The sequence below is a fragment of the Oryctolagus cuniculus genome, chromosome X (assembly GCF_051225735.1).
Source record: "Oryctolagus cuniculus isolate XC-2025 breed Fujian yellow rabbit chromosome X, ASM5122573v1, whole genome shotgun sequence".
Lineage (NCBI taxonomy): Eukaryota > Metazoa > Chordata > Mammalia > Lagomorpha > Leporidae > Oryctolagus > Oryctolagus cuniculus.
The window spans coordinates 45,047,554-45,073,275 of record NC_142888.1 but is presented as its reverse complement, the minus strand read 5'-3'; the positions used below and the strand labels follow the sequence as shown (position 1 = coordinate 45,073,275).

The window sequence follows — 25,722 nt, the reverse complement described above, 5'->3', positions numbered from 1 at the left end:
ACATACATACATACATACATGCATACGTGCATACATACAAGTTCTATGAGCTCAGGCCAGTTTCACAAAAGAGAAAAATATAGCAGGCTTACCTCATTGCCACATTGCTTCCATCAATGACAATTGGCCTCAAATTATCACTGCTGTCTATTTCATCTTCAAGAGATAATTCAGGGCTTGCAATTTCTCTGGAGCTGGGCCCACGAGGCACTAACAGAGTCAGGTTGACCTGCCCTTCTGAATCACCTTTGTTGCCAAGTCTGACAAGCTCTGCCAATACATCATTAATAAGTGATTCTGGGCCCAGCTTGTGCAACACTGATTGAATCTGTTCCTCTGCATAGCCCAGCTTTAGAGCAAAATCCATCTTGGCTTGGTAGTCTTTCTCCAAGTCGAGCTTGCCATCCTGTAAAATGCTACTCTGGGAGAAGCTTGGGCGATCCAGGCAGGGTGATCGGCAGAGTTGGCGGTGTGGCTTGGAGGGCATCTCCTTTCTCTTCAATTGCCCATCTCTGGGTTGGCAGCTGTTGTTGTTGCTGCCCTTAAGGCTCATCTGTTCGAGGTCACTCTCAGAGCTCACCCACTCTTCAGAATCTGCATTGCCCTGCTCTGTGCTGTCCTGTTTAGGCTGCTGCTTCTCTTCCTTGGAGGCGCTCTTCTCCATTTTTGGTGTCTCCACTGCAGCTGTGGCCGTCATCCCGTTCAGTGGGCAGTCTGAGGTCTAATCAGTTCTTTTTCTTTTTAGCCTGCTTGGGATCCACATGGAGTGGCATTCTTCTGTGGTAAAATGTTTTGATAGCAGTGGTGCAGGAGTTTGTCTGTTTGGTTTGTTCTTTTCAGATGTCACCAGTCCCTACAAGTAAACACACATACCACAACCATGTTTAGGCAAGTTCTGGAAAAGCATTTTAGAATATAGAGGTTTCTCTCTAAAAGTCTTTTTGATTTTCCTTCTCACCATGATTGACTCATTTTACATTCAAAATATAGAAAGTCTAATTCTAATAATTTTAGACAAATAAATTTCAGTAGTGGTACCCCCCCCCCCCCCAAAAAAAAACACCTCAGCTAAAGTTGTCTGCTTATGGGACTGGTGCTGTGACATAGTAGGTTAAACCTCTGCCTGTGGCACCAGCATCCCATATGGGCACTAGTTCTCTGCTTATGGCCTGGGAAAGCAGAGGAAGATGGCCCCAGTGTTTGTGCCCCTGTACCCACCTGGGAGACCCGGGGAAAGCTCCTGGCTCCTGGCTTCAGATAGGCCTAGCTCCAGCCATTGCAACCATTTGGGGAGTGAAACAGCAGATGGAAGACCTTTCTCTCTGTCTTTCTCTCTGTAACTCTACCTCTCAAATAAATAAATAAATAAATAAAATGTTAAAAAAGGAATAAAGTTATCTGCTTATGACCACAGCTTCAAAAGAGAACCTGCATTTCAAAAGGGTGCAGGAATACGTGTGTGTGTGTCTATTCTGGAAAGGACTCTTTTTCTTTCATTCTGCTAGGGAAGTGTTTCCACATCATGTACCAGATCCTTCTTACTGAGGCTTAAATCCACTACGACTCTCCAGCACTACTTTTTTAAAGATATCAGGAGGGGCTGGCACTATGGCACCGTGGGTTAAAGCCCTGGCCTGCAGCACAGGCATCCTATATGGACACCGGTGTGAGTCCTGGATGCTCCACTTCTGATCCAGCTCTCTGCTATGGCCTGGGAAAGCAGTAGAAGATGGCCCAAGTCCTTGGGCCCCTGCACCTGTGTGGGAGACCCGGAAAAAATTCCTGGCTCCTGGCTTCAGATCAGTGCTGCTCTGGCTACTGTGGTCATTTGGGGGAGTGAACCAGTGGATGGAAGACCTCTCTCTCTCGCTCTCTCTCTCTCTGTAACTCTATATTTCAAATAAATAAAATAAATCTTAAGAAAAGTCAGGATCTTCATTTACTAGGGAGACTAGAAAACAGAAAACCATAAAAACTGCTTTGAGACAAGTGAAGTAGGCTGTAAGGGTAAGTGAGAGGTGTGTCCCAGATATGGAAGGGGGTGTCTGCACACTCCTAAGTGTATCTGAAATGTCTGATTTATTTTAATGAGTAAACAAAAGAAGAAAATAATAGAAATGCATCATAGAAAATACATAAAAAATCAGGCTGTGTTAAAGAGAATACTAATCATCGGAGAGAATTTGGGACAATTTACTTCCTTTCTCTCTTTCTTTCTTTGCAGTGTTATTTTTTCCCAGAAACCTTTTATTTTAAAGAATACAAACTTCATGCATTTCATAAATCTTTTTTCTTTCTTTCTTTTTTTTTGACAGGCAGAGTGGACAGTGAGAGAGAGAGAGAGAAAGGTCTTCCTTTGCCATTGGTTCACCCTCCAATGGCTGCCGCGGCCGGCGCACCACGCTGATCCGATGGCAGGAGCCAGGTACTTATCCTGGTCTCCCATGGGGTGCAGGGCCCAAGTACTTGGGCCATCCTCCTCTGCACTCCCTGGCCACAGCAGAGAGCTGGCCTGGAAGAGGGGCAACCAGGACAGAATCCGGCACCCCGACCGGGACTAGAACCCGGTGTGCCGGCGCCTCAAGGCAGAGGATTAGCATAGTGAGCCGCGGCGCTGGTAATCTTTTTCTTTTTCAAAAAACAGTTATTTATTTATTATTTGAAAGAGTTACATGGAGGTTGGGAATATAGATCTTCCATCCATTGGTTCACTCCCCAAATGGCCATAATAGCCAGAACCAAAGACAGGAGCCAGGGGTTCCATCAGTGTCTGCCACATAGGTTGCCAGAGGCCAAAGCACTTGGGGAACCTTCTGTTGCTTTCCCAGGGCATTAGCAGGGAGCTGGATCAGAAGTGGTACAGCTGGGACTTGAACCTGTGCCCACATGAAATGATGGTGCTGCAGGCAGCAGCTTAATCCCACTGTACCACAGAGCTGGAAACATGAACACTTTCATCATGTTTATGTAGCCCTACAATAGCAAATATAATATCATGGAAAGCCACACAAATATAGGAAACTGTCATTGTAATTATTCCTGAGTTTTGTGAAAATTTCCTACTCAGTAGCCTAAAGTGAAAGAAAGACAAATGAATAACTTAACAGAAATAAACTTAGATTTACATTTCAAAGCTCTAAGCAGGCAGTTTTTTAAAAAAGATTTATTTGACGGGTTAGCATTGTCACATAACAGGTTAAGGCTGCTGTCTGCAATGCTGGCATCCCACATAGCTGCAGTAGTTCAAGTCCTAGCTGCTGATTCCTATCCAGTTCCCTGCTAACGTGCCTGGGAAATAGCAGCAGATAGCCTAGGTGGACCCCTGCCACCCATGTGGAAGACCAAGATGGCCATTTGGGGAGTGAATCAGTGGATGGATGATTCTCATTTCTCTCTCTCTCTCTCTCTCCCCCTCCCATCTCTCTCTCTCTCGCTTTCTCTTTCTGCCTACATAGAGAGATAGGGAAAGAGATTTCCATCTGCTGGTTTACCCTCCAAATGGCCACAACAGCCAGGGCTGTGCCAGACCAAATTCAGGAGTCAAGAACTCCACCTGTGTCCTCCAGAGGAGGGCAAGAGGCAGGGGCCCAAGCACTTGGGCCATCATCTGCTGCCTTCCAGGTGCATTAGCAGGGAGCTGGATGGGAAGTGAAGATGCTGGGATTCAAATTGGTGCTCTTGGCTGGCGCCGTGGCTCACTTGGCTAATCCTCCTCCTGCGGCTCCGGCACCCCGAGTTCGGGGCGCCGGATTCTGTCCCAGTTGCTCCTCTTCCAGTCCAGGTCTCTGCTGTGGCCCAGGGAAGGCAGTGGAGGATGGCCCAGCTGCTTGGGCCCTGCACCTGAATGGGAGACCAGGAGGAAGCACCCGGCTCCTGGCTTTGGATTGGCGCAGCGCAGCCATTTGGGGGGTGAACCAATGGAAAAAGGAAGACCTTTCTCTCTGTCTCTCTCTCTCTCTCTCTCTCTCTCTCTCTCTCTCTCTCTCACTGTCTAACTCTGCCTGTCAAAAATAAGGAAAAAAAGAAAAAAAAACAAAATTGGTGCTCTTATGGGATGCTGGTATTGCAGGTGGTGGCTTAACCCACCATACCACAACATCAGACTCAAGCAGGGAAATTTTAAGATGTTGGTTGTATGTTCTGAAGCCTGTGCAAGTTTGTAGGTATCTTGTTTTTTGTGTGTGTTGGTTTTGTTTTATTTTAGAATGCAAATTTCTTGAGCCAAGATAGCAGGGATGTCTTTTCACTCAAAAGAATGGTGAATGAATGCCAGACATGATGCTAAGCCTCAGTGCAAGGAAGAAAACACAGGACCAAGCCTTTCCTCAAAGAATCCACAAACGAGTAAAAAAGTGGACTATAAGTGGCTCTAGGAAGTTCTGGAACACAATTCTTTAGAGGGTAAGCATTGCAACTAGATTTCAAGCTATAATACTTTTGAACATCAAAGGAATGTTTACTGGTAATTATGCCAAAATTACAGTATCAACTGGGGATATCCCAGGGAAACCTGGCTGTATGGGTGGTCAATCAAGTTACATGCAAATTTCCACTAACATGCAGCAGAGGAAATGTTCAATCCTGTCAATGGGGTGGGAGATATGGGTGGTGGGTAAAGAGGTAAGGAAAGGATTCAAGAAGGATTTGAAATCACTTCCTGACTCATTCATTCATTCAAAAAAAAAACATTTATTTAGTGTCAACTATGTGCCCGGCAATATGGAGATATAAAAACAGAAAGGATTCTGATATTAAGGAGCTTTAAATTATAGTGGCAGGAAATGGACAGTGACAATAATCAAATAACTATGTGATTCATAATCATAAGCCATGGCTAACTGATTAAGCGTTTACAGGTAGAGGCAGTTACCAATTGAGCCTTAGGGGAAAGAATGACTATTTGCTGGGCATGAAAGAGTTTTAAAAATTATAAATATATGAAGATTAATATGATATAGTGCCTTAGTCAACACCTCATACCTACTACTACTTGTGGGGAGTGATAAATGAAAGCATTGAGGATGCCTAAAGGAAAGTAGTCACTTTTGCCCAAAAAGGAAGGTGAGTGGGGAGAAATTTTTCAAAGATGATGTTCTAGCTACTAAGTATGACAAGTGTTGAAAAGAGGTTTTATCTTTCATTGCTATTGAATTGAAAAACAATCACCAGTGGATGCATTAAAGACTGGCATACTTTGGAAAATTACCTTAGTTAGATGAAATTATGATGCAATTTGTTTTATGAAACTAAGAGCTTTGTCACTATATAGCCACAAGTCATAGGTCCAGAGCTTGCCTGTAACCTGCTTAAGAATATGATTAAGCACATGATTGCAAATTTGTATTTAAATTTCAAAGAGCAAAGAAGCATGCAGGCAAAATCTGCCAAAAGCAACCTCAGGGTATTTCCACCAAGAAGGAAAGACCAAAGTCTTCTATTTTTTTCTCTCCCACGAATCCTTTTAGTATGAAACACAGTTCACTCATTTTGCATTTACACATAGCAATTTTCCAAGATCAGTCTTTAGGTTCTATTATAAACTCCACTTTGTCTCTTCCAAAATCTACCAAGTGACAATCCTATATGGAGAAAGAAACATCTGGGCATGTCTACTAAACCAAAACCACTGGAAATGTTAAAAAATAAAAAGCTCAATAGTCATTTTGGAAAAAGATACCCAGCAGTAGCCAAGCCAAGAGCAGAATTCTCAATTATCTGTGGATGGCTAACCCACTTGATTCCTGTGTTCTGAGAATGCATATATTTTTTAAAGATTTATTTATTTATTTGAAAGTAGAGTTAAAGAGAGGCAGCGTGAGAGAGAGACAGAGGGAGAGGTCTTCCATCATCCGTTGGTTCATTCGCCAGATGGCCACAATGGCCGGAGCTGCGCCAATCTGAAGCCAGGAGCCAGGAGCTTTCTCCAGGTCTCCCACGCAGGTGCAGGGCTTGAGCCATCTTGTACTGCTTTCCCAGGCCATAGGAGAGAGCTGGATCGGAAGTAGAGCAGCTGGGACTAGAACCGGTGCCCATAGGGGATGCCGGCACTTCAGCAGTGGCTTTATCAGCTCCACCACAGTGCAGGCCCTGGGAATGCACATAGGGACATCTATTTAGACAGCTGCCCTTCCTTCTCCCTTCTAGCAATTCTTCCATAAAAGGTTTCCTCAAAAAAAAAAAAATTAAACATATTAAAAAGTCTCTGCTGTGTGGGATTTTTGATGGAAGATAATTAAGAATTGATTGTAATTCAGTCATCATAGGAATGCTAAGCTTTTTTCTTGATTTTTTTTCCTGACTGAACTAGATCATTGTTTTTAGCATTAGCTTTTAAGAGAACAAATCCAAATCTGTATTGCCTCAAACCATCACGTTTTACTTTAAAAAATGACAGAATAAGAGTTATTCTGAAACTCCAACAGTAATAAAATATGAAAAATAATTTACATTTGCATTGCATCTTAGAGTTGTCTGAGTGCTTTCACATACATCCTCTCAATCAATAGAGCCACGTCATCACCGACACAACCCACATTTGAGCTGTTATGACTTACATAGCCCACCTCCAATTCCCTGTGTCAAGCACATCAGTTAAAGAAGTTACACAAACTCCAGGGAGAAATATAAAGTGAAGGCGTTCTTACATGCTTGGGAGGGAGACGAAGAGGTTTGAAAATGTTACTGATTCTCAAAATGAAAAAAAGGTTCACCATAAAGGCATTCTGAGAAAACCCAATGTTCAAATCTTCTCATTTTCATCCTTAGTAAATCAATCACACGCAGCAATTATATCATAAAGGAGATAAAGATTTGCTTCACTGCTTCTGCAGCTGCTAGCTACACCCACCTGTTTGTGTGCTCTTGAATGATGGTTTAGAGGTAGTAACACTCGGCAAAGAAATCTATCTAAGAAATAGCATACTGTGTGTGTGTAAAGATGGGATTTCCCTCCAGCAAGGAATACACTCTCGTTAGCCCTTATGCTTTTACATCATCTTCCAAACAAAACTGGCATTTTCTTTTATCTTCAATGCATTCTCAATATTACACATGTCACAGCAAAAACTGTCATGGCCAGAGCAAAGAACAACTAAACTTATTCAAAACTTAGGATTTCCTTTCAAAGGAGACCCAAAAGCTTTGCAGGATCAAACTTAGTTCTTTCCCCCAACTCATATATTGAATATTGAAGTTTTAGATAAAATGTTCAGAGGAAAGCAACAGTCTGTTGGCCTTCATTACCTATTCATTCTTTGAGGATTTCAAACAAAACATACAATGATTTGATTTCTCCAGGTTTTGAACTAGAGCTCATGTTCCTACTACCTTCCACTGCCACTTATCCTATTAGGGAGTACCTTTGTCCACAGTACATTTAAAATACACTGCCACACACCCACTCTGTTGCGCAAACTAATTATGATCACAATCACAATGATACATGTCACCTTAACTTACATTGAATTCAATCTCCCCCACCAAAACATTTCCTGCTCTCCACACTTCAGAAGGACATACTTACTATTTTCTTCTCTGTATATAAAGAAGGTCTGGAGAAAGATCAGTTGAAACTCGGGCCGGGAAGCTGCATTCATATGCTATAGGAGATGGTCTCTGCTAGAGTAATTGTACAGTGAATATGTGTTCTCTGGCCACAAGCGATGGCTGGCAAGCTATTATGAAAGTGGCTCCCCCAGAGAACACATCCACTTCTGTGATTCATTGGTGAAGTTTCTCCTCTCTCTCTCTCTCTCTCCCCCTCCCTTTCCCTCTTCTCCTCCCTCTCTTTTTCCATCTGTGTTACCTACCCCCACTCTACGACTCCTTTGGTCAAAAGTTGTAGGGAAATGTAGCTGTGGTATCCTATATTTACATTAAATTTGAAAAAATAGCATTATTCATGTGACTTTTATAACAATAAACATATCCTGAGCATCCCATTCAGTTTATAACACAGATCTTCCCTGTTTCTCTCCAACCCAATTGCCTTGCAAAATGAGTGGAATAAAGTACATCCTATTTCCTGTCTTCATACTCATATAATAAGATTAAAGTGGGAAAGGACATGATAATCAGGGAAATTCTGAGAGGTAGCCACAATCTTACAGCCATGATGTCATCATTTTAAGTCTGGTTAGCTCCCCAAATCTCCAAGATGAAATTTGAGATATACTGGGAGGTAAATGAGAGTAGGAGAGAATGGGAAAAACAGAAGGGTCAGAGAGGTTAGTAGACTCTGTAAGTCTTAATTCTCCCTATGTCAACCAACACATTATTTGTTTTCACTTCCCTCCTCAAATAGTTATGTCTTGCTCTTTTCAACAGCTGCTCTGTTCTATCTCACCAGCGGCTGTACTTGTGTGGCCACTAAAGTTAGTAAGAAGCACAGTTTAAAGATATTTCAGAGGCTTTTGGAGCAAGGACTGGTACTAATGCAATGTATATTATATTAAATAATATGTCAACCATGTTATGACAAGGACATTCTCCTGGCTGGCCCATGAGCCTTGAGTGCTGTTGATCCTGGAAGGTCCCATGCAGGAACAGCCAAAGCAATCTAAGCATAGTGAGAAGCCTTCTGTATCTGGAGTTAGAGTCAGGAGATCTGGGTTCAAATTGTCCCTCTTCCACTTTCTAGAACTGTGCGACTTTATGCAAGTCACGTCAACTCCAAGTCTCAGTTTCTTCACCTGGACAATGACAATTTTCTTTTCTGTCTCCTGAGAGGACCAGTGTGAGGACCAAATAAAAGTATGCATGTTAGAAGTATAAAATTGTTTAAATTTAGATGATGCTACTGTTGGCCATAGTAGAGAGTAGAATGAACCACTTAACAACAAGCAGTAACTACAGTAGTTGAATGAGAGCCAAGAGACAAGTTCTAGTCCAAACTCTACCAAGGCTAATTGTGTGATCTTGGGTAAATTATGCTCTCTCTGAGCCATGTAAAATAGGAATGATGAGGGTGCTTATTTCATAGGATTTCTGAGGATTAAATGTGAAACATGGAAACTGCCAAAACGTTTTACCAGTTGCCCATTTAGCTGTGTTCACGGCCCTAGACTTCACCATCAACTATACTGTTGGAACACGGCGTTCCTCTCTTATGACACTGCCACTAGGGGGAAATCTAAAAGCTGCCTTTTTCATGTTATAAAATCGGTACCCTGATTTGGAACTTGGAAGTTCTAATTTTTCAGTGTCTTCCTGCATACTATGTTGTCAGCACTGCTGCCAGTGTTCTAAAACAAATAAGACACAGTCCCTGTGATCTGCTCACGTACTAGTAGGAGGAGATAAACACATAAGCAAATATTTACAGAACAATGTAATGGGCTCTCATAAGTTGTTTCTACGTGCTAGCGAGATGTCAAGGAGGGTATAAGTAATTCTGATGACTGAGGAAAGAGACATGAAATTTAAACTTGCTTTAAGGGTTCATCAGGGAAAGGGGGGAGACAGGGGATGATATGCAAGGCAGAGGGAATAGCATGTGTAAAGGCACAAAGGCATGAGAGATGACGCTGGGTTTAAGATTACTGAGTAATGTTCTCAGGATTCTCTGCCTCTACTCCCACGTCTCTCCTTCCATTTGTTACAGGTCCATTGCACAAGACTGCGAGCTCCATGAATAGCGAGAACAGGCGTGTATCACTGTTTTCCCTGATCCCAACACCTAGCATACCATTATGTATGTGATAGGTTTTAATAAATATTTTATTAAATCCTTTATCCTTTTACTGCTGTCGCCTCCAGCATGCCCACAGAAGCCTGCAGCTAAATTCAGCTGATCAAAATTATACAAACCACTTGACTTTAGATCAATTACGCATAGCCCCAGCTTTTACCTGAACTGATGAACTGCGTTAAAATGATTTTGTTGTGAGGAATTTATTATCCAGGAAGGATTTCACTAAAAATCTGTCAATGATAGCTTGTTTGGAAAGCATTTTTTTTTCCACAGAAATTAAAGATGGTGAAAATCATGTATAGAGCCAGCGCCGCGGCTCACTAGGCTAATCCTCCACCTAGCGGCGCCGGCACACCGGGTTCTAGTCCCGGTCGGGGCGCCGGATTCTGTCCTGGTTGCCCCTCTTCCAGGCCAGCTCTCTGCTGTGGCCCGGGAGTGCAGTGGAGGATGGCCCAAGTGCTTGGGCCCTGCACCCCATGGGAGACCAGGAGAAGCACCTGGCTCCTGGCTCCTGCCTTTGGATCAGCGCGGTGCGCCGGTCGCAGCGCGCCGGCCATTGGAGGGTGAACCAACGGCAAAAAGGAAGACCTTTCTCTTTCTCTCTGTCTCTCTCTCTCTCACTGTCCACTCCACTCTGCCTGTAAAAAAAAAAAAGAAAAAAGAAAATAATGTATAGTAATAATTCTCCAATAGTTTATCTAATTGATTTTATGCTATAAAATATTTAGACAATTACATAATGAAATGCTAGTCATGAATGATGTAAGTGGGAATGGCAGAAAACATCTCCAGAAATTTGCTTATCATTAACGGCAATGAGAACATGGCCAAATTGTGAAAATCAACTTTTCCAGAACGCTGGTAATTGACCAAAGGATTGCAACATTACAAGGAATTTATTTATTTATTTTTTTAAAGATTTATTTATTTGAAAGACAGAGTTACAGACAGAGGGGGAGAGAGAGAGACAGGGAGGGAGGGAGAGAGAGAGAGAGAGTCTTCCATTCACTGCTTCACTCTCCAAAACATCACAATAACTGGGACTGGGCCAGGCCAAAGGCAGGACCCAGGAGACTCTTCCAGGTCTCCCACATAGGTGCAGGGACCCAAAGACTTGGGCTGTCTTCCACTGCTTTCCCAGGCCATAGCAGAGAGCTGGATAGGAAGTGCAGCAGCCAGGACTTGAACTGGTGCCCATATGTGATGCCTATGCTGCAGGCCAGGACTTTAACTTGCTGCACCACAGCGTTGGCCCCAGGAATGCTTTTAAAACAACAACAACAACAACAACAACAACAACAAATAGAGGATGGTATTGTGGCTCAGCAAGTTAAGCTGCCACCCTGATTCCAGTACCCGTATGAGCACTGGGTTGAGTCCTGGATGCTCCACTTCCAATCCAGCTCCTTGCTAATGCACCTCAGAAAGCAGCAGAAAGATGGCCCAAGTCCTTGGATCCCTGCACCCAAGTGGGAGACCCAGAAGCAGCTCCTGGCTCCTGGCGTAGGCCTGGCCCAATCCCAGCTGTTGTGGGCATTTGGGGAATGAACCTGTGAATGGAAGATCTCTTTCTCTGTCTCTCCTCTTTCTCTGTTACCCTGCTTTTCAAATAAATAAAATAAACCTTTAAAAATTGACTGAACTTGATAAGGATGGAAAATTGGTATTTCAATTTGCTCTATTATCATCTACCACCAGATTCATAGTGATGTTGGGAGTCAGTGGTTTCACAATCACAGCAGCCATGAAGGACTAGCAGTCTGGAATCAACAGAGGGGACAGAACAAGTTTAGAACTCCCTAAACGTCCCATCCTTCATAGAGTTACTGTCATCTGACCTGTCTGATAGTTCCTTGGAAAACCTGACTTGTCTTTATTTGATGTGGCTTACAGATCACTCATGATGAACAGCCTTTTCCTCATGGATATTTGACAAAGGCAATTAGAAGCAATTGTTTAAAATCACATCAGCCTAAGGTGATAATAAGAGCTGCAGCAAACAAGAAGTTGACTATAAAACTCAAATGGAAAATCTGGGAATGAGATGCCCATAAGAGGATTTGAAAAGATATCATATTTTCCTGAGAATCTAGAAGGACATGTAACTTATGCAGGACTGTGTATGGGTTCAGGGAAAGTCTGAAAAGTCCCAAATCTCTGGCCTATGGATGACCCTAAGGCTATATGCAGTCAGGAAGTGAAGCCTAAGGCAAAGTTGTCAAATGCTTTTTCATAAGGCAAAGGGAGACAGACTTATTGGATAAAACAAAGAAAGTTTAAGCTGAACCAATAGCTAAAAACTAAGCTATTCCAAGCAGAGACTTCAGTGGCCACACACAGCAACTAGTTTACTAAAAAACAAACAGGGGCTGGCGCTGTGGCGTAGAGAGTAAAGCTGTGGCCTGTAGTGCCGGCATCCCATATGGGCGCCGGTTCTAGTCCTGGCTGCCCTTCTTCCAATCCAGCTCTCTGCTGTAGCCTGGGAAAGCAGTAGAAGATTGTCCAAGTCCTTGGGCCTCTGCACCTGAATGGGAGACCCAGAAGAAGCTCCTGGCTCTTGGCTTCGGATCCACACTGCTCTGGCCATTGCGGCCAATTGAGGGTTGGACAAGCAGATGGACGACCTCTCTCTCTCTCTGCCTCTGCCTCTCTGTAACTCTGCCTTTCAAATAAATGAATAAATTCTTTAAAAGAAAAAACAAACAAAAATAACTATAAGCAAACAGAAACAAACAAAAAATAAACACTCAGGAGAGCAGGGAATTTGATTTTCAGAGTTGCCACATTTTATTATTTAAAATGTCCAGGTTCAACAAAAAATTATGAAACAGGAAAGAAACAAGAAAGCATGGCCCATGCAGAGGGAAAAAAAAAGTCAATAGAAACTGTTCCTGAGCAAATCCAGATGTCAGACCTACTTGAAAAATATTTTAAATCAGTTATTTAAAATATGCTAGAAAATTATAAGAAAACATAACAAAAAACAAAAGGAAAGCAGAGAATATTAATGGAAATCCTAGAATTGAAAAAGATAACAAATGAAAAGTTCACTGGAGTTCTCAACAGCAGACTTCAGCTAGCTGAAGAAACAGCAAACTAGAAGATGATAACTGAGATTATCCAGTGTAAGGGGCAGAAATAGAAAAGAATGAGAGAATGATTAGAGCCCAAGAGAACTATGGTATGCTATCAAATGAATCAAAACACACACGACAGGGATCTCATAAGAAGAGGAGAAAGAGAAAGGAACAGAAGTGTTGTGAGTAAATAATAGCTAAAAACTTCCAAAATTCGATGAAAAACAATTTACACATTCAAGATTAATAAAATCAAAGTCAGAGAAACTCAAAAGGATACATGTTTAGACCCATCATGTACATACTAAGTCAAAGAAAACAAAACGAAACTTTGGGCCGGCGCCGTGGCTCATTTGGTTAATCCTCCACCTGCGGCGCCGGCATCCCATATGGGCGCCAGGTTCTAGTTCCGGTTGCTCCTCTTCCAGTCCAGCTCTCTGCTGTGGCCTGGGAGGGCAGTGGAGGATGGCCCAAGTGCTTGGGCCCTGCACCCGCATGGGAGACCTGGCTTCGGATCGGCGTAGCGCTGGCCGTAGCGGCCATTTGGGGAGTGAACTAACGGAAGGAAGACCTTTCTCTGTCTCTCTCACTGTCAAATAAATTAAAAAAAAATGTTTAAAAAGAAAACAAAACAAAACTTCAGTATTAGCAAGAAAGAAATGGCTCATCACATCCAGTGAACACTTTTAGTAAGACTATAAGAATTCTATTCAGAAATCCTGGAGCCAGAAGGCAGTGGAAAGACAAATTAAAAGCATTAAGGGGGAAAAACAGTTTTCAACCAAGAATTTTAAATCTAGTAAAACTACCCTTTAAAAATGAGAAAAGGATGAGTGCTTTGTGTACCAATTAAGATGCTGCTTGTGATGCCTGCATCTCATATCAGAGTGCCTAGGTTTGAGTCTCAGCTCTTCTCCCAATTCCAGTTTTCTGTTAATGTATACCCTGGGATGCAGCAAAGTAGTTGAATCCCTGCCCTCCCATGTGAAGAACCCAGATTGAGTCTGGGGCTCCTGGTGTCAGCCTGGCCCCGTCCTGGCTGTTGTAGGCTTTTGGGGAGTGAATCAGCAGATGGGAGATATCTGTCCTCTGTCTTTCGCTCCACCTTTCAAATAAATAATAAAAATAAATTATTAAAAATGAGGAGAAATTGAAAAAATCCCCAGGTAAATAACTGAGAGAACTTATCACTAAGAAATATACCCTAAAAGAAATACTAAAAGGAATTCTTCAGGTTCAAGAAAAGGACACTAAAAATATCTTGAATCCATGTGAAGTAAGAAGGTGCACTGGTAAAGGCAACTAAATAGGTAATAAAGATTCTAGTGCACATGTATCTTTGGTATGTAACTTTTTTATCTGATTTGAAGGCAAATTGCATAAAGTAATTATTATAAAACGGGGCTGATTAGTTTACAATGTATAAAGATGTAATTTGTATGAGAAAATAGTACAAAGGAGGGGGAGGGATCAGATCTATATTAGAACAAAGTTTTTATACACTACCGTGATTAAGTTAGTATTTCTTTTTTGACAGGCAGAGTGGACAGTGAGAGAGAGAGACAGAGAGAAAGGTCTTCCTTTGCCGTTGGTTCACCCTCCAATGACTGCCACGGCCGGCGCGCTGCGGCCAGCGCACCGCGCTGATCCGAAGGCAGGAGTCAGGTGCTTATCCTGGTCTCCCATGGGGTGCAGGGCCCAAGCACTTGGGCCATCCTCTACTGCACTCCCGGGCCACAGCAGAGAGCTGGCCTGGAAGAGGGGCAACCAGGACAGAATCCGGTGCCCCGACCGGGACTAGAACCCGGTGTGCCGGCGCTGCTAGGCGGAGGATTAGCCTAGTGAGCTGTGGCGCTGGCCTAAGTTAGTATTAATACATAAAATTGGATTGTTAAGATGTCAGCTATTGTTAAGAGCAGTTGCTCCAATAGTACCCACAACTTGCACACCACCATAGCACATCATCACTCTGTGTGTGCCTGATCCCTGGACCCTGGTTCCATGGCCACTTCCATGTGTGTATACACCCCATACACTGGTACCACCTGGAGTTACAATTGCTTAGCACACACACTCCAGATCCAGAATCCATATCTATTCTTTGAGCACCTATACCTTGGTCAAGAGTGCCAATGCCCAAGTGAGAATGCCTGTACACTGAACACTGGCATCACCACTGCAGTAAGTACACCTTCACTCCAGGTTCTAGAGCTACGGTCACTCTGTGCATGACTGAATTCTAGATCCTGGCTTATAGGCCTGTAGCCACTCTGCATTTGCTCAAAGATCAGACACCAGAGCCACCATGACCACGAGCATGTTCACATACCAGATCCAGTGCCAAGAAGGATCCCCTCATCCATGACTTACACCTGAGGGGCAGAGAGAGAGCAAGAGGAAGTTGGCATTGTGGTGCAACAGGTTAAGCTGCCGCTGGTGAAGCTGGATCCCATATCAGATTCCAATCCGTTCTACTTCCTGTCTAGCTCCCTGCTAATGTACCTGGGAAGGCAGCAGAAGACATCCTAACAAATTGGGCCCCTGTTACCCATGTGTGAGACCTGGAAGAAGCTCCTGGCTCCTGGCTTCAGATCGGCCCAGCTCCAGCCATTGCAACCATTTGGGGAATGAACCAGCAGATGGAAGATCTCTCTCTCTCTCTCTCTCTCTCCCTCCCTCCCTCCCTCCTTCCCTTCCTGTCACTCTGCCTTTGAAATTAATAAAAGAAATATTTTTAAAGACTTATTTATTTATTTGAAAGTCAGAGTTACAGAGAGAGAAAGAGAGAGAGAGAGAGAGAGAGAGAGAGAGGTCTTCCATCCACTGGTTTACTCCCCAATTGGCTGCAACAGCCGGAGCTGCACCCATCCGAAGCCAGGAGCCTGGAGCTTCTTCCGGGTCTCCCACATGGGTGCAGGGGCCCAAGGACCTGGGCCATCCTCTACTGCTTTCCCAGGCCATAGCAGAGAGCTGGATTGGAAGTGAAACAGCCTGGTTTTGAACCAGCACCCATATGGGATGCAGGCACTGCAGGCGGTGGCTTTACCCACTACGCCACAGCACTGGCCCCAGTAAAAGAAATCTTTTTAAAAAGAGAGAGCAGGAAAACCCCAACAATCTTCACCACTGGGGACCTTTCATTGATGCTGACCTCAGCAGACAGAGCTGCATGGAGACTACTGCTGTACTCTTAGTCCATTTTTTGCTCTAATATAGTACCAGATATTGGGTAATTCATAAAGAAAAAGAGATTTATTTTGGCTCTTGGTTCTGGAAGCTTGGAAGTTCATGATTAGGCAGGCACATTAGGTGAAAACCTTATGCTGTTTCAACTCAGAGAGCAGAAGAGCAAGCAAAAAGAGAGAATATGATAGAAACCTCCGCTTTATAACAACTCTTATGTAACCACTCTGGCACCAGGAGACTGAGATTTCACATGAGAAAAGCAATAATCCGTTCATGAGACTTCCACTCCCAAGACCCAAATGCTACTTTTTAAAATTTTAAATTTTTTAAAATATTTATTTATTTTACTTGAAAATCACAGTTATACACACACACACACACACACACACACAGAGGTCGTCCATCCGCTGTTTCACTCCCCAGATGGCCGCAACGGCCGGAGCTGCGCCAATCCGAAGCCAGGAGCCAGGAGCTTCTTCCAGCTCTCCCACATGGGTGCAGGCCATAGTAAAGAGCTGGATCGGAAGTAGAGCAGCCGGGGCTCGAACTGGAGCCCATATGGGATGCCGGCACTGCAGGAGGTGTCTACCCACTGCGCCACAGATGCAGATGCAGTATTATGGGACTTCTGAGCCTGCATAATCACATGAGACAATTTTCATAATAAATTCCCCTTTTCTATATCTATGTGTTTATCCTATTGATTCGGTTTCTGGAGAATCCTGACTAACACAACTCATAAAATTATCAGTTTGTTTTTCAACCGTTATTGACTGGCAAGTTTAAAATGACGTTTTCAAAGTACTGAAACACCCCCCTCCATCCACCAAGATATCTATTTCCATCAAAACTGTGCTTAAAAATGAAGGAGAAATAAAGGCCTTCCCAGAAAAACAAAAGCTGAGGGTTCATCATCACTAGATTTGACTTACAAGAATTTCTAAAGGTAGTATTTCAATTTGAAATGAAAGGACACTAGATAGCAAGACAAATGCGTATAAAAATTGTAAAGCTGCCAAGGTAAATATATAGACAAATATTGAATCCTATAATATTGTAATGATAGAGAACATACGTTTAATTTAGGCATATGCTTTTCGAAGATAAAATAATAAAAATAACTATACCTATAAAAAGTATATTCAAGGACACGAAATATTTAAAGAATGCAAATTGTGACACGGATACAATAAAGTAGTTGGTGTAAAGAGTAGACATATTGTATGCAATAGAAATACAGCAATAATCAGTTTAAAGGGCCAGTGCTGTGGTGCGGTGGGTTATGCTGCTGCCTGCAACACCAACATCCCCTATGAGCCCCAGTCCAAGTCCTGGCTGTTCCACCTCTGATCTGGCTTCCTATTAATGTGCCTGGTAAAGCAGCAGAAGATTGGTCTGAGTGCTTGGGCCTTTGTCACCCACATGGGAGACCTGGATGGAGTTCTAGCTCCTTGTTTTGATTTGGCCCAGTCCTAGCTATTGTGGCCATTTGGAGATTGAACCAGTGGATGGAAGATTCATTCTCTCTCTCTCTCTCTCCGCTCCCTCTCCCTCTGTAATTCTGCCCTTCAAATAAATAAACAAATCTTTAAAAATAATCCGTTTAAAATATATTGTTATAAGACATTTTATGTATTTGCCCTGGTAACTACAAGAAAATACAAACAAAAGATGCATCAAAGAAAGCAATCAAAGCATATATCTTAGTCAGTTCAGGCTAGAATACCATGGACTTGGTGGCTTAAGCAACAAAAATTTATTTCTCACATTTCTGCAGGCAAAGTCCAAGATTAAGGTGCAAGTAGACACAGTATCTGGTAAAAGCACTCTTTCTGGATTGAAGATGGCCATCTTGTCATTATACTTTCACATGGTCAGAAGAAAAATCACTTCCTTTGTGTTTTTTCCTTATAAGGGCACAAATCTCATATATGAGGATTTTACTCTCAAAATCAATTACTTCCTCAAAGTTCCACCTCCTAATACCATCACATTGGAGGTTAAGATTTCAACATATGAACTTTGGGATGACACCACTATTCAGCCCATAACTGTGTGTCACTACAAAAAAAAAAATAATGAAATGCAAAGGTCAATGTTCCTAGTGGACATAGGTGCAAAAACCATCAACATACTATCACCAAATTTAATAAATTGGCATATTAAAAGGAGCATATATCATGTCCAAATAGGATTTACCTCTAGAATGAAAGAATTGTACAACATATACAAATCAGTCAATGTGACACATCACATTAACAAAATGAAGGATAACATACCATATGACTATCTCAGTAGATGTAGGAATGTCATTTGATGAAATGAAACACACTTACATGATAAAAAGTGTCAACAAATTTGGGAAACAAAAACTTATCTTAACACAATAAAGGTCATATATGAAAAGCCTAGGCTAACATCACACTTAATTTTAAAAGTTGGAAGAATTTTCTTCTAAGATATGAATGAAGGCAAGGACACCTGCTCTCACCACTTCTATGCAACATAGCACTGGAAGTCTTAGTGAGAGCAATTAAGCAAGAAAATGATATAAAAATCATCCAAATTGCAAAAGAAGTAAAATGATCGCTGTTTGCAGATGACATGATCTTACATGTAACTGTATTGCTATAACTGATATGTAACTGTAAAAACACCACAAAATATTTAGGTACTAAAAATATTTCAATAAAGTTTTAGGATAAAAAAATCAACTCACAAAATTTAGTTCCATTATAAAATGACACTGAATTGTCTGAAAAGGAAATTCAGAAAATAATCTCATTTATAATAGCACCAAAAAGAAAAACTTGAGTAGGAGTAAATTTAAAGAGATGACAGATTTATACATTAAAAATAAAACACTGATAAAAGTAATTAAAGCAGATACAAATAAATGGAAAGGCATTCCATGTATATGAATTAGAAGAATCAATATTGTTAAAATGTCCATACTACTCAAAAGATGTACAGTGTCAATGCAATCTCTATCAAAATCCCGATGACATACTTTATGGAAATAGGAAAAGCATTTCTAAAACTCACATGACATCATAAAAGACCCCAAATAGCCAAGGCTATTTTGAGAAAAAGAAAAAAAGCTAAAAGGCATCACAATTCCTTCTTTCAAATTCTTCCAAAAGCTACAGTGATCAAAACAATATGGTATTGGTATACATACAAATCGATGGAATATAATAGGGAAATTAGACATAAATTCACACATATATGGTCAAGTGATCTTTGACAAGGATGCCAAGAATGCACAGTAAAGGGGCCGGCGCCATGGCTCACTTGGTTAATCCTCCACCTGTGGCGCCGGCATCCCATATGGGCGCTGTTTTCTAGTTCTGGTTGCTCCTCTTCCAGTCCAGCTCTCTGCTGTGGCCTGGGAGGGCAGTGGAGAATGGCCCAAGTGGTCGGGCCCCTGCACCTGCGTGGGAGACCAGGAAGAAGCACCAGGCTCCTGGCTTCAGATCGGCATAGCGCCGGCTGTAGCAGCCATTTGGGGAGTGAACCAATGTAAGGAAGACCTTTCTTTCTGTCTCTCTCTCTCTCACTGTCTATAACTTTACCTGTCCAAAAAAAAAAAAAAAAAGCACAGTAAAAAGGATGGTGTTTGGAAGACTGAATATGCCCATGTAAAATAGTAAAATTATATTATACAATAATTAATTCAAGATGGATTAAAGATTTCCATCTAAAACCTGAAATTATAAGATTCCTAAAACAAACCATAAGTAAAGCTTCCATAACGTACAAGGTTAGGTAGTTGATTTGAGAGCTTTCCTTTTTCTTAATATAGATACTACAGCCACAAAATCTTCACTAAGTACTCTTTTACCCAAATCTCATAGATTTGTTATGATATGTTTTCATTTTAATTCATCTCAAGGTATTTTCTGATTTCCCTTTTTATTTCTTATTTGGCCCATTTTTTAAAGAATGTATTCTTAAATCTCCATGTAATAGTTGAGTCCACTTTTTTCTTGCTATTGGTTTCTAATTTCATTGTATTCTGATCAGAGAACATATCTTGTATTATTATTTTCAAAATTTTTATCACTTTCATTGCATTTGAAAATCAAAGCACTGACAGACAGAAGGTGAGAACTTACATCTGCTGCTTCACTCTCTAGATGCCCATAACAGCCAGGGCAGAGCCAGGCAAAAGCCAGGAGCCAGGAATTCAATCCAGGTCTCCCACGTGGGTGTCAGAGACTTGACCATCTGAGGCATTTCCTGCTGCCTCCAGGAAGCTGGAATGGAAGCAGAGCCAAGACTCAAATTTAGGCACTCCAATAAGGCATGCAGGTGTCCCAAGTGGTATCTTAACCACTGAACCAAATACTTCCTGCAGTATTACTTGAATTATATAAAATTTATTGAGGGACCAGTGTTGTGGTGCAATGGGTTAAGCCGCCATCTGCAATGCTGGCATCCTAATACGGGTGCCAGTTTGAGTCTTGGCTGCTCCACTTTTGATTCAGCTCCCTGCTAACGTGCCCGGGAAAGCAGTGGAAGGTGGCCTAAGTGCTTGGGTGTGGAGACCTTGAAGAAGCTCCTGGCTCCTGGCTTTGGTCCGGCCCAGCTCTGGCTGTTGTGGTCATTTGGGGAGTGAACCAGTGGATGAAAGATCTCTTTCTCTCTCCTTCTCTCTCTCTGTAGCCCCGATTTTCAAATAAATAAATAAATCTTTAGTAAAATAAAATTTATTGAAATTTGGTTTATGGCCCAGCATATGGTCTATTCTGAAGAATGTTCCATATGCACATGAGAAGTGTATTGTATTGTTGAGTAGAAAGCTTATATATCTGTCTGGGTGGTTTATGCTATTGTCCAAATCTTCTATCTTCTTAACAATTTTCTTGTCTAGTTCTATTCTTACTGTAGTAGGGTAGAATTTTCTATTTCTTTTTTCATATCCATATGTTTTTACTTCATACATATTGGTGATTTATTGATAGGCTCATATATGTTTACACTGGTTATATTTTCTTTTTTTAAAAGATTTATTTATTTATTTGAAAGGCAGAATTATGCAGAGCGAGAGAGAGGTCTTCCATCTGCTGGTTCACTCCCCAATTGGCCGCAATGGCTGGAGCTGTGCCGATCCGAAGCCAGGAGCCAGGAGCTTCTTCCGGGTCTCCCACGTGGGTACAGGGGCCCAAGGACTTGGGCCATCTTCTACTGCTTTCCCAGGCCATAGCAGAGAGCTGGATTGGAAGTGGAGCAGCCAGGTCTCGAACCGGTGCCCATATGGGATGCTGGTGCATATCAGGCCAGGGCGTTAACCCACTGCACCACAGCACTGGCCCCTACACTGGTTATATTTTCTTAAGGAATTGACTTGTTTGTCAGTAAACGTCCTTGCTTACCTCTAGTAATATTTTAAAAAAGTCTATTTTGGCTGGCCCCACGGCTCAATAGGCTAATCCTCCGCCTGCAGCGCCAGCACACCGGGTTCTAGTCCCGGTCGGGGCGCCGGATTCTGTCCCAGTTGCTCCTCTTCCAGTCCAGCTCTCTGCTGTGGCCCGGGAAGGCAGTGGAGGGTGGCCCAAGTGTTTGGGCCCTGCACCTGCATGGGAGACCAGGAGAGGTACCTGGCTCCTGGCTTCGGATCAGCTCGGTGTGCCGGCCGCAGTGCGCCGGCCGCGGCGGCCATTGTGGGGTGAACCAATGGCAAAGGAAGACCTTTCTCTCTGTCTCTGTCTCTCACTGTCCACTCTGCATGTCCAAAAAAAAAAGTCTATTTTGTCTTAATACAGTAGCACCATTCTAGTTTCCTTCTGGTGTTCTTTGCATGAAGTATCTGGTTCCATACTCATACTTTCAAAATATATGTGTTTTTGAATCTAAAGTGTGTTTAATCAAATAGATCATTGGAAAAAAAATCTGATGTGACCATTTCTGACTGTTGATTGTTTTGTTTAGTTCACATACACATTCTATTTAATTTATATTTGCATATATTAATTATTCACAGTGTAATAATCTTACACATGTATACAATGTGCAGTGATCAAATAAGGTAATAAAGCATTCCCATCTCCTTAAACATTTATTGTTTCAATGCGTTGTGAATCTTTAAACACCTCTCTAGTTCTTTCTAAAATATATAATAAGTTCTTATAAGTTATAGTCATTCTGTGCTGGAGGATATTAGAATGTATTCCTTCTATACGACTATATTTTATCAGACTGTACTCATTATGCAGTCTTCCCCTATTTTTTCCCTCCACCCTTTCCAACTTCTAGTGTCCATTATCTATTCTCTACTTTTATGAAATAAGTTTTTCTAGTTCTTACATATGAGCAAGAAAATGTGGTATTTGTCTTTCAGTGCATGGTTTATTTCATTATAATGTCCTCCAATTCCAATCTGCATTTCCTCAAGTGAAAGAACTTCATTATTTTTACAGCTGAATAATATTACATTGTGTTATATCTCATATTTTCTTTATCCATCTGTCAAAGTATATCTCGGTTGATTCTATACCTTTGATATTTTGAATAATACCATAATAAATGTGAGAGTGCAAGTATCTCTTTTATATATTTAACACATTTATATTTGACATTAGTATTGATATAGCTTATGATCTGTATTTATTTGAATTTCAAACTTATATCATGAATTATTTTCCTAATCACTGAGATTCCTTAGACTCATTCTTTTGAATTCATTTTAAGGCATTCTGTCAGTTTCCTTTGAGGGGAGGAAGGGTTGATGCTGCAGATTTATTATGTTTCTTTGACATTGTCATGTGTTGTTGCTTTTTCATGTGTCTTGTGTTCCTTTCTTGATGTTTGTGCACCTAGTGTAACAATAGCTTCTCTGATTTTACAGAGTAGTTTTGTTAGGGAAAGACTTTTTCCTAAAGATGAGTCATCAGATGGGAGAGGGAGTGGGAGATGGGAGGGTTGCGGGTGGGAGGGAAGTTATGGGGGGGGGGAAAGCCATTGTAATCCATAAGCTGTGCTTTGGAAACTTATATTTATTAAAGAAAAGTTAAAAAAAAAAAGCCAGCGGGAATCTAAAAAAAATAAAAAAAAGATGAGTCATCAGTTGTTGGTTGAGCAAGGTACCTCAGCTTTGGTTATGAATGGGCAACAAGGTGTAATCTCTGTATGAATTCTTCAGCTATGATCAATATCAGAAGGATCTGTGTGTGTCTCAATGGTTTAAGCTGTTAAGTGTTTGGAGGTTGTAGTGTGATTTTTGCAGTGGATAAGGGCTGCCAAGAATGTATGACTTTAGAACCCCAAGCTGTCAAGTTGATCAGCTATCCGTCTTTTAAAAAAATGGTATCTGGGTCATACTTTCCTGTCACATTGCAAGTTTCCTAATTATTTTGGTTGAACTGAATGTACATTTCAGTTAATACATTGTAGTGATTCTGGATACTGTTTATCCATTACCCCTGAGAGTTTTTTTTTTTTAATTTGGTTAGTTAGTGAAGTCTGTTCTTCACTCTCACAATGTGAAGCCTCTGATATTTCTGATGAAGGAGATTCGGTGTTTTCAAAGAAGGATTACCTGAAAGGCAAAACAAGATAGAAAAACCCATACCCGAGGCGAGGGGAGAGTGAGAGCAAGAGCGAGAGCGAGAGCGAGAGCGAGAGCGAGAGCGAGAGCGAGAGCGAGAGCGAGAAAATGAGAATGAATATCTTTCATTTGCTGGTTCACTCTCCAAGTGCTTGTAACAGCCAGGGCTGGGCCAGGCTAAAGGCAGGTGGACCCTGGAATTCTATCCAGGTCTCCCCAGTTCTCTATTGCACTTGCCCAAGACTTAGCTGGGAGAATGATGGAAAAAAATGCTCCTTCCAGGAAGAAATTCCTCAGGAAGCTGTGGGACAGGGTGCTTAGTATTCTTTTTTTCATGATTTATTCATTTTATTTGAAAGGCAGAGTTATAGAGAGGCACAGGCAGTGAGAGGGAGAGAGAGAGAGGTCTTCCATCCGCTGGATCACTCCCCAGATGTCCGCAACAGCCAGAGCTGCACTGATCCGAAGCCAGGAGCCAGGAGCTTCTTCCAGGTCTCCTGTGTGGGTGCAGGGTCCCAAGGACTTGGACCATCTTCTACTGCTTTCCCAGGCCATAGCAGAGAGCTGGATCGGAAGTGGAGCAGCTGGTGCCCATATGGGATGCTGGCACTGCAGGTGGTGGCTTTACCTGCTATGCCACAGCGCCATCCCTGCCTGTGACTAGATTTCTTGATTACAGCAGTCCAGAGTGGAGTTCCTGTCTTGCTGAGCTGGGAGGGGACAGAAGGGGTCATTCTGGGCTCAAATGTTACAGACTCTCACTTTCCTAATGAATTTTTATGAATAGAAGTTTCTCAACTTGCTGCTTTCTCCTAGGACCATTTACAGAGGTGTCAATAGTTGTTTTAAAAAAGTTTCACCAGTTTCACTGGGGATCAGGTCATTGGAGCTTCTCATGCTGCTGTCCTGGAAGTCGATCTTCAATCTTAGGTCATACTTTTAAAAGTTATTAGTTCCTTACGGATCTTTAGCCCATTCTGAAGTGTCTAGTAGGACTCTTGCACCATCTTTTTTTATGTTTTAACAACAAAATTGAGTGCACCTTACAACACAGAATAAAACTTAAAAAAACAGAATATAACTCTTCCAGTTAGTAGTCTGTACCAACAATTGGTTTCATATTATTTGTAAGTGCTAAGAATTCAGGTATTTAGATGCCTAGCCTTGTGCCATTTCTACTTGAATATGATCATTAAGAGCAATGCATGACTCTGAATTCACAAAATCTCTCACCTATATATTAACTCGTGTAATCGCCACAGTAAGCCTGGAAGGGAGTCTGAACAGTATGCTCTTGTTTCCATTCATAGATGAGGAAACTGCAATTCAAATCTCCAACAAAGAGGAAAACTATCTCACACGGTTATCTGGCTCAAACATCTTCTCTCTCTACTACTGGACTTCAACTGATGTACCCAAATTAAAGCGCACTCAAAACCTTGAAACTAAGAGTCTTGCATCTTACTAACAATGCAAACATTAATTTCGGAAGCATAAAGTGAACTAGGAAACTTGATACTTGGGGAAAGATTTTCAAATCTTATTCCCTCTCCTGACCTTGCCACTTCTTTCTAGAAAATACTTTAGGGGCTGGCACTGTGGCTTAGCAGGTAAAGCTGCCCCCTGCAGTGCCGGCATCCCATATGGGCACTGGTTCAAGACCCTGCTGCTCAACTTTTGATCCAGAGCTCTGCTATGGCCTGGGAAAGCAGCAGAAGATGGCCCAAGTCCTTGGGCCCCTGCAGCCTCGTGGGAGACCTGGAAGAAGCTCCTGGCTCCTGGCTTCGGATTGGCACAGCTCCAATGACTATTGTTCAGCCACAAAAAAGAAAATTTGAAGCAAAATGCATGGAACTGGAATCATGTTAAATGAAATGAAGCCAGACCCAGAAGATAAATACCACATGACCTTGCCGCTTCTAACCTGATGCTTGCTGCTTCTTTCTTTCCATCCTCCCCTGTGCTTGACCTTTCAGGTTTTTCCATGTCTTCTATGGTCCATAACAGTAGCGTCCATGAGGCAATTGCAGCAGTAGAAGGCAGAAAATATGCTCTGGGGTTCTTGATGATCCCTATCAGAGTCACCTCCCTGACCCCAAGCCCCTTATCTAGCTCCAGAATCCAAATATTAAAGCGTACTGTAGTCAGCAAAAAAAAAATTCCTTGAGACTCAGCACATTTTCTTTGAAATGGCTAGGCAAATACAACTGTGCAAATAC

At 42.0% G+C, this 25,722-nt stretch overlaps 1 protein-coding gene across 3 annotated transcripts in view; it reads right to left on the bottom strand.

Annotated features, from left to right (window-relative positions):
* ZC3H12B (zinc finger CCCH-type containing 12B) overlaps positions 1-25,722 on the bottom strand; it is a 547,765-nt gene that overhangs the window by 101,683 nt on the left and 420,360 nt on the right. For 2 of the 3 annotated variants that reach the window (XM_089324779.1, XM_008272718.5), the window contains exon 3: positions 93-853. In XM_089324779.1, the coding sequence (XP_089180905.1) occupies positions 93-697 (605 nt within the window). In that variant the 5' untranslated portion in view covers positions 698-853. Of the gene's footprint in view, positions 1-92; positions 854-20,072; positions 20,214-25,722 lie in introns of those variants that run through there. The other variant, XM_089324778.1, reaches the window with a different exon arrangement.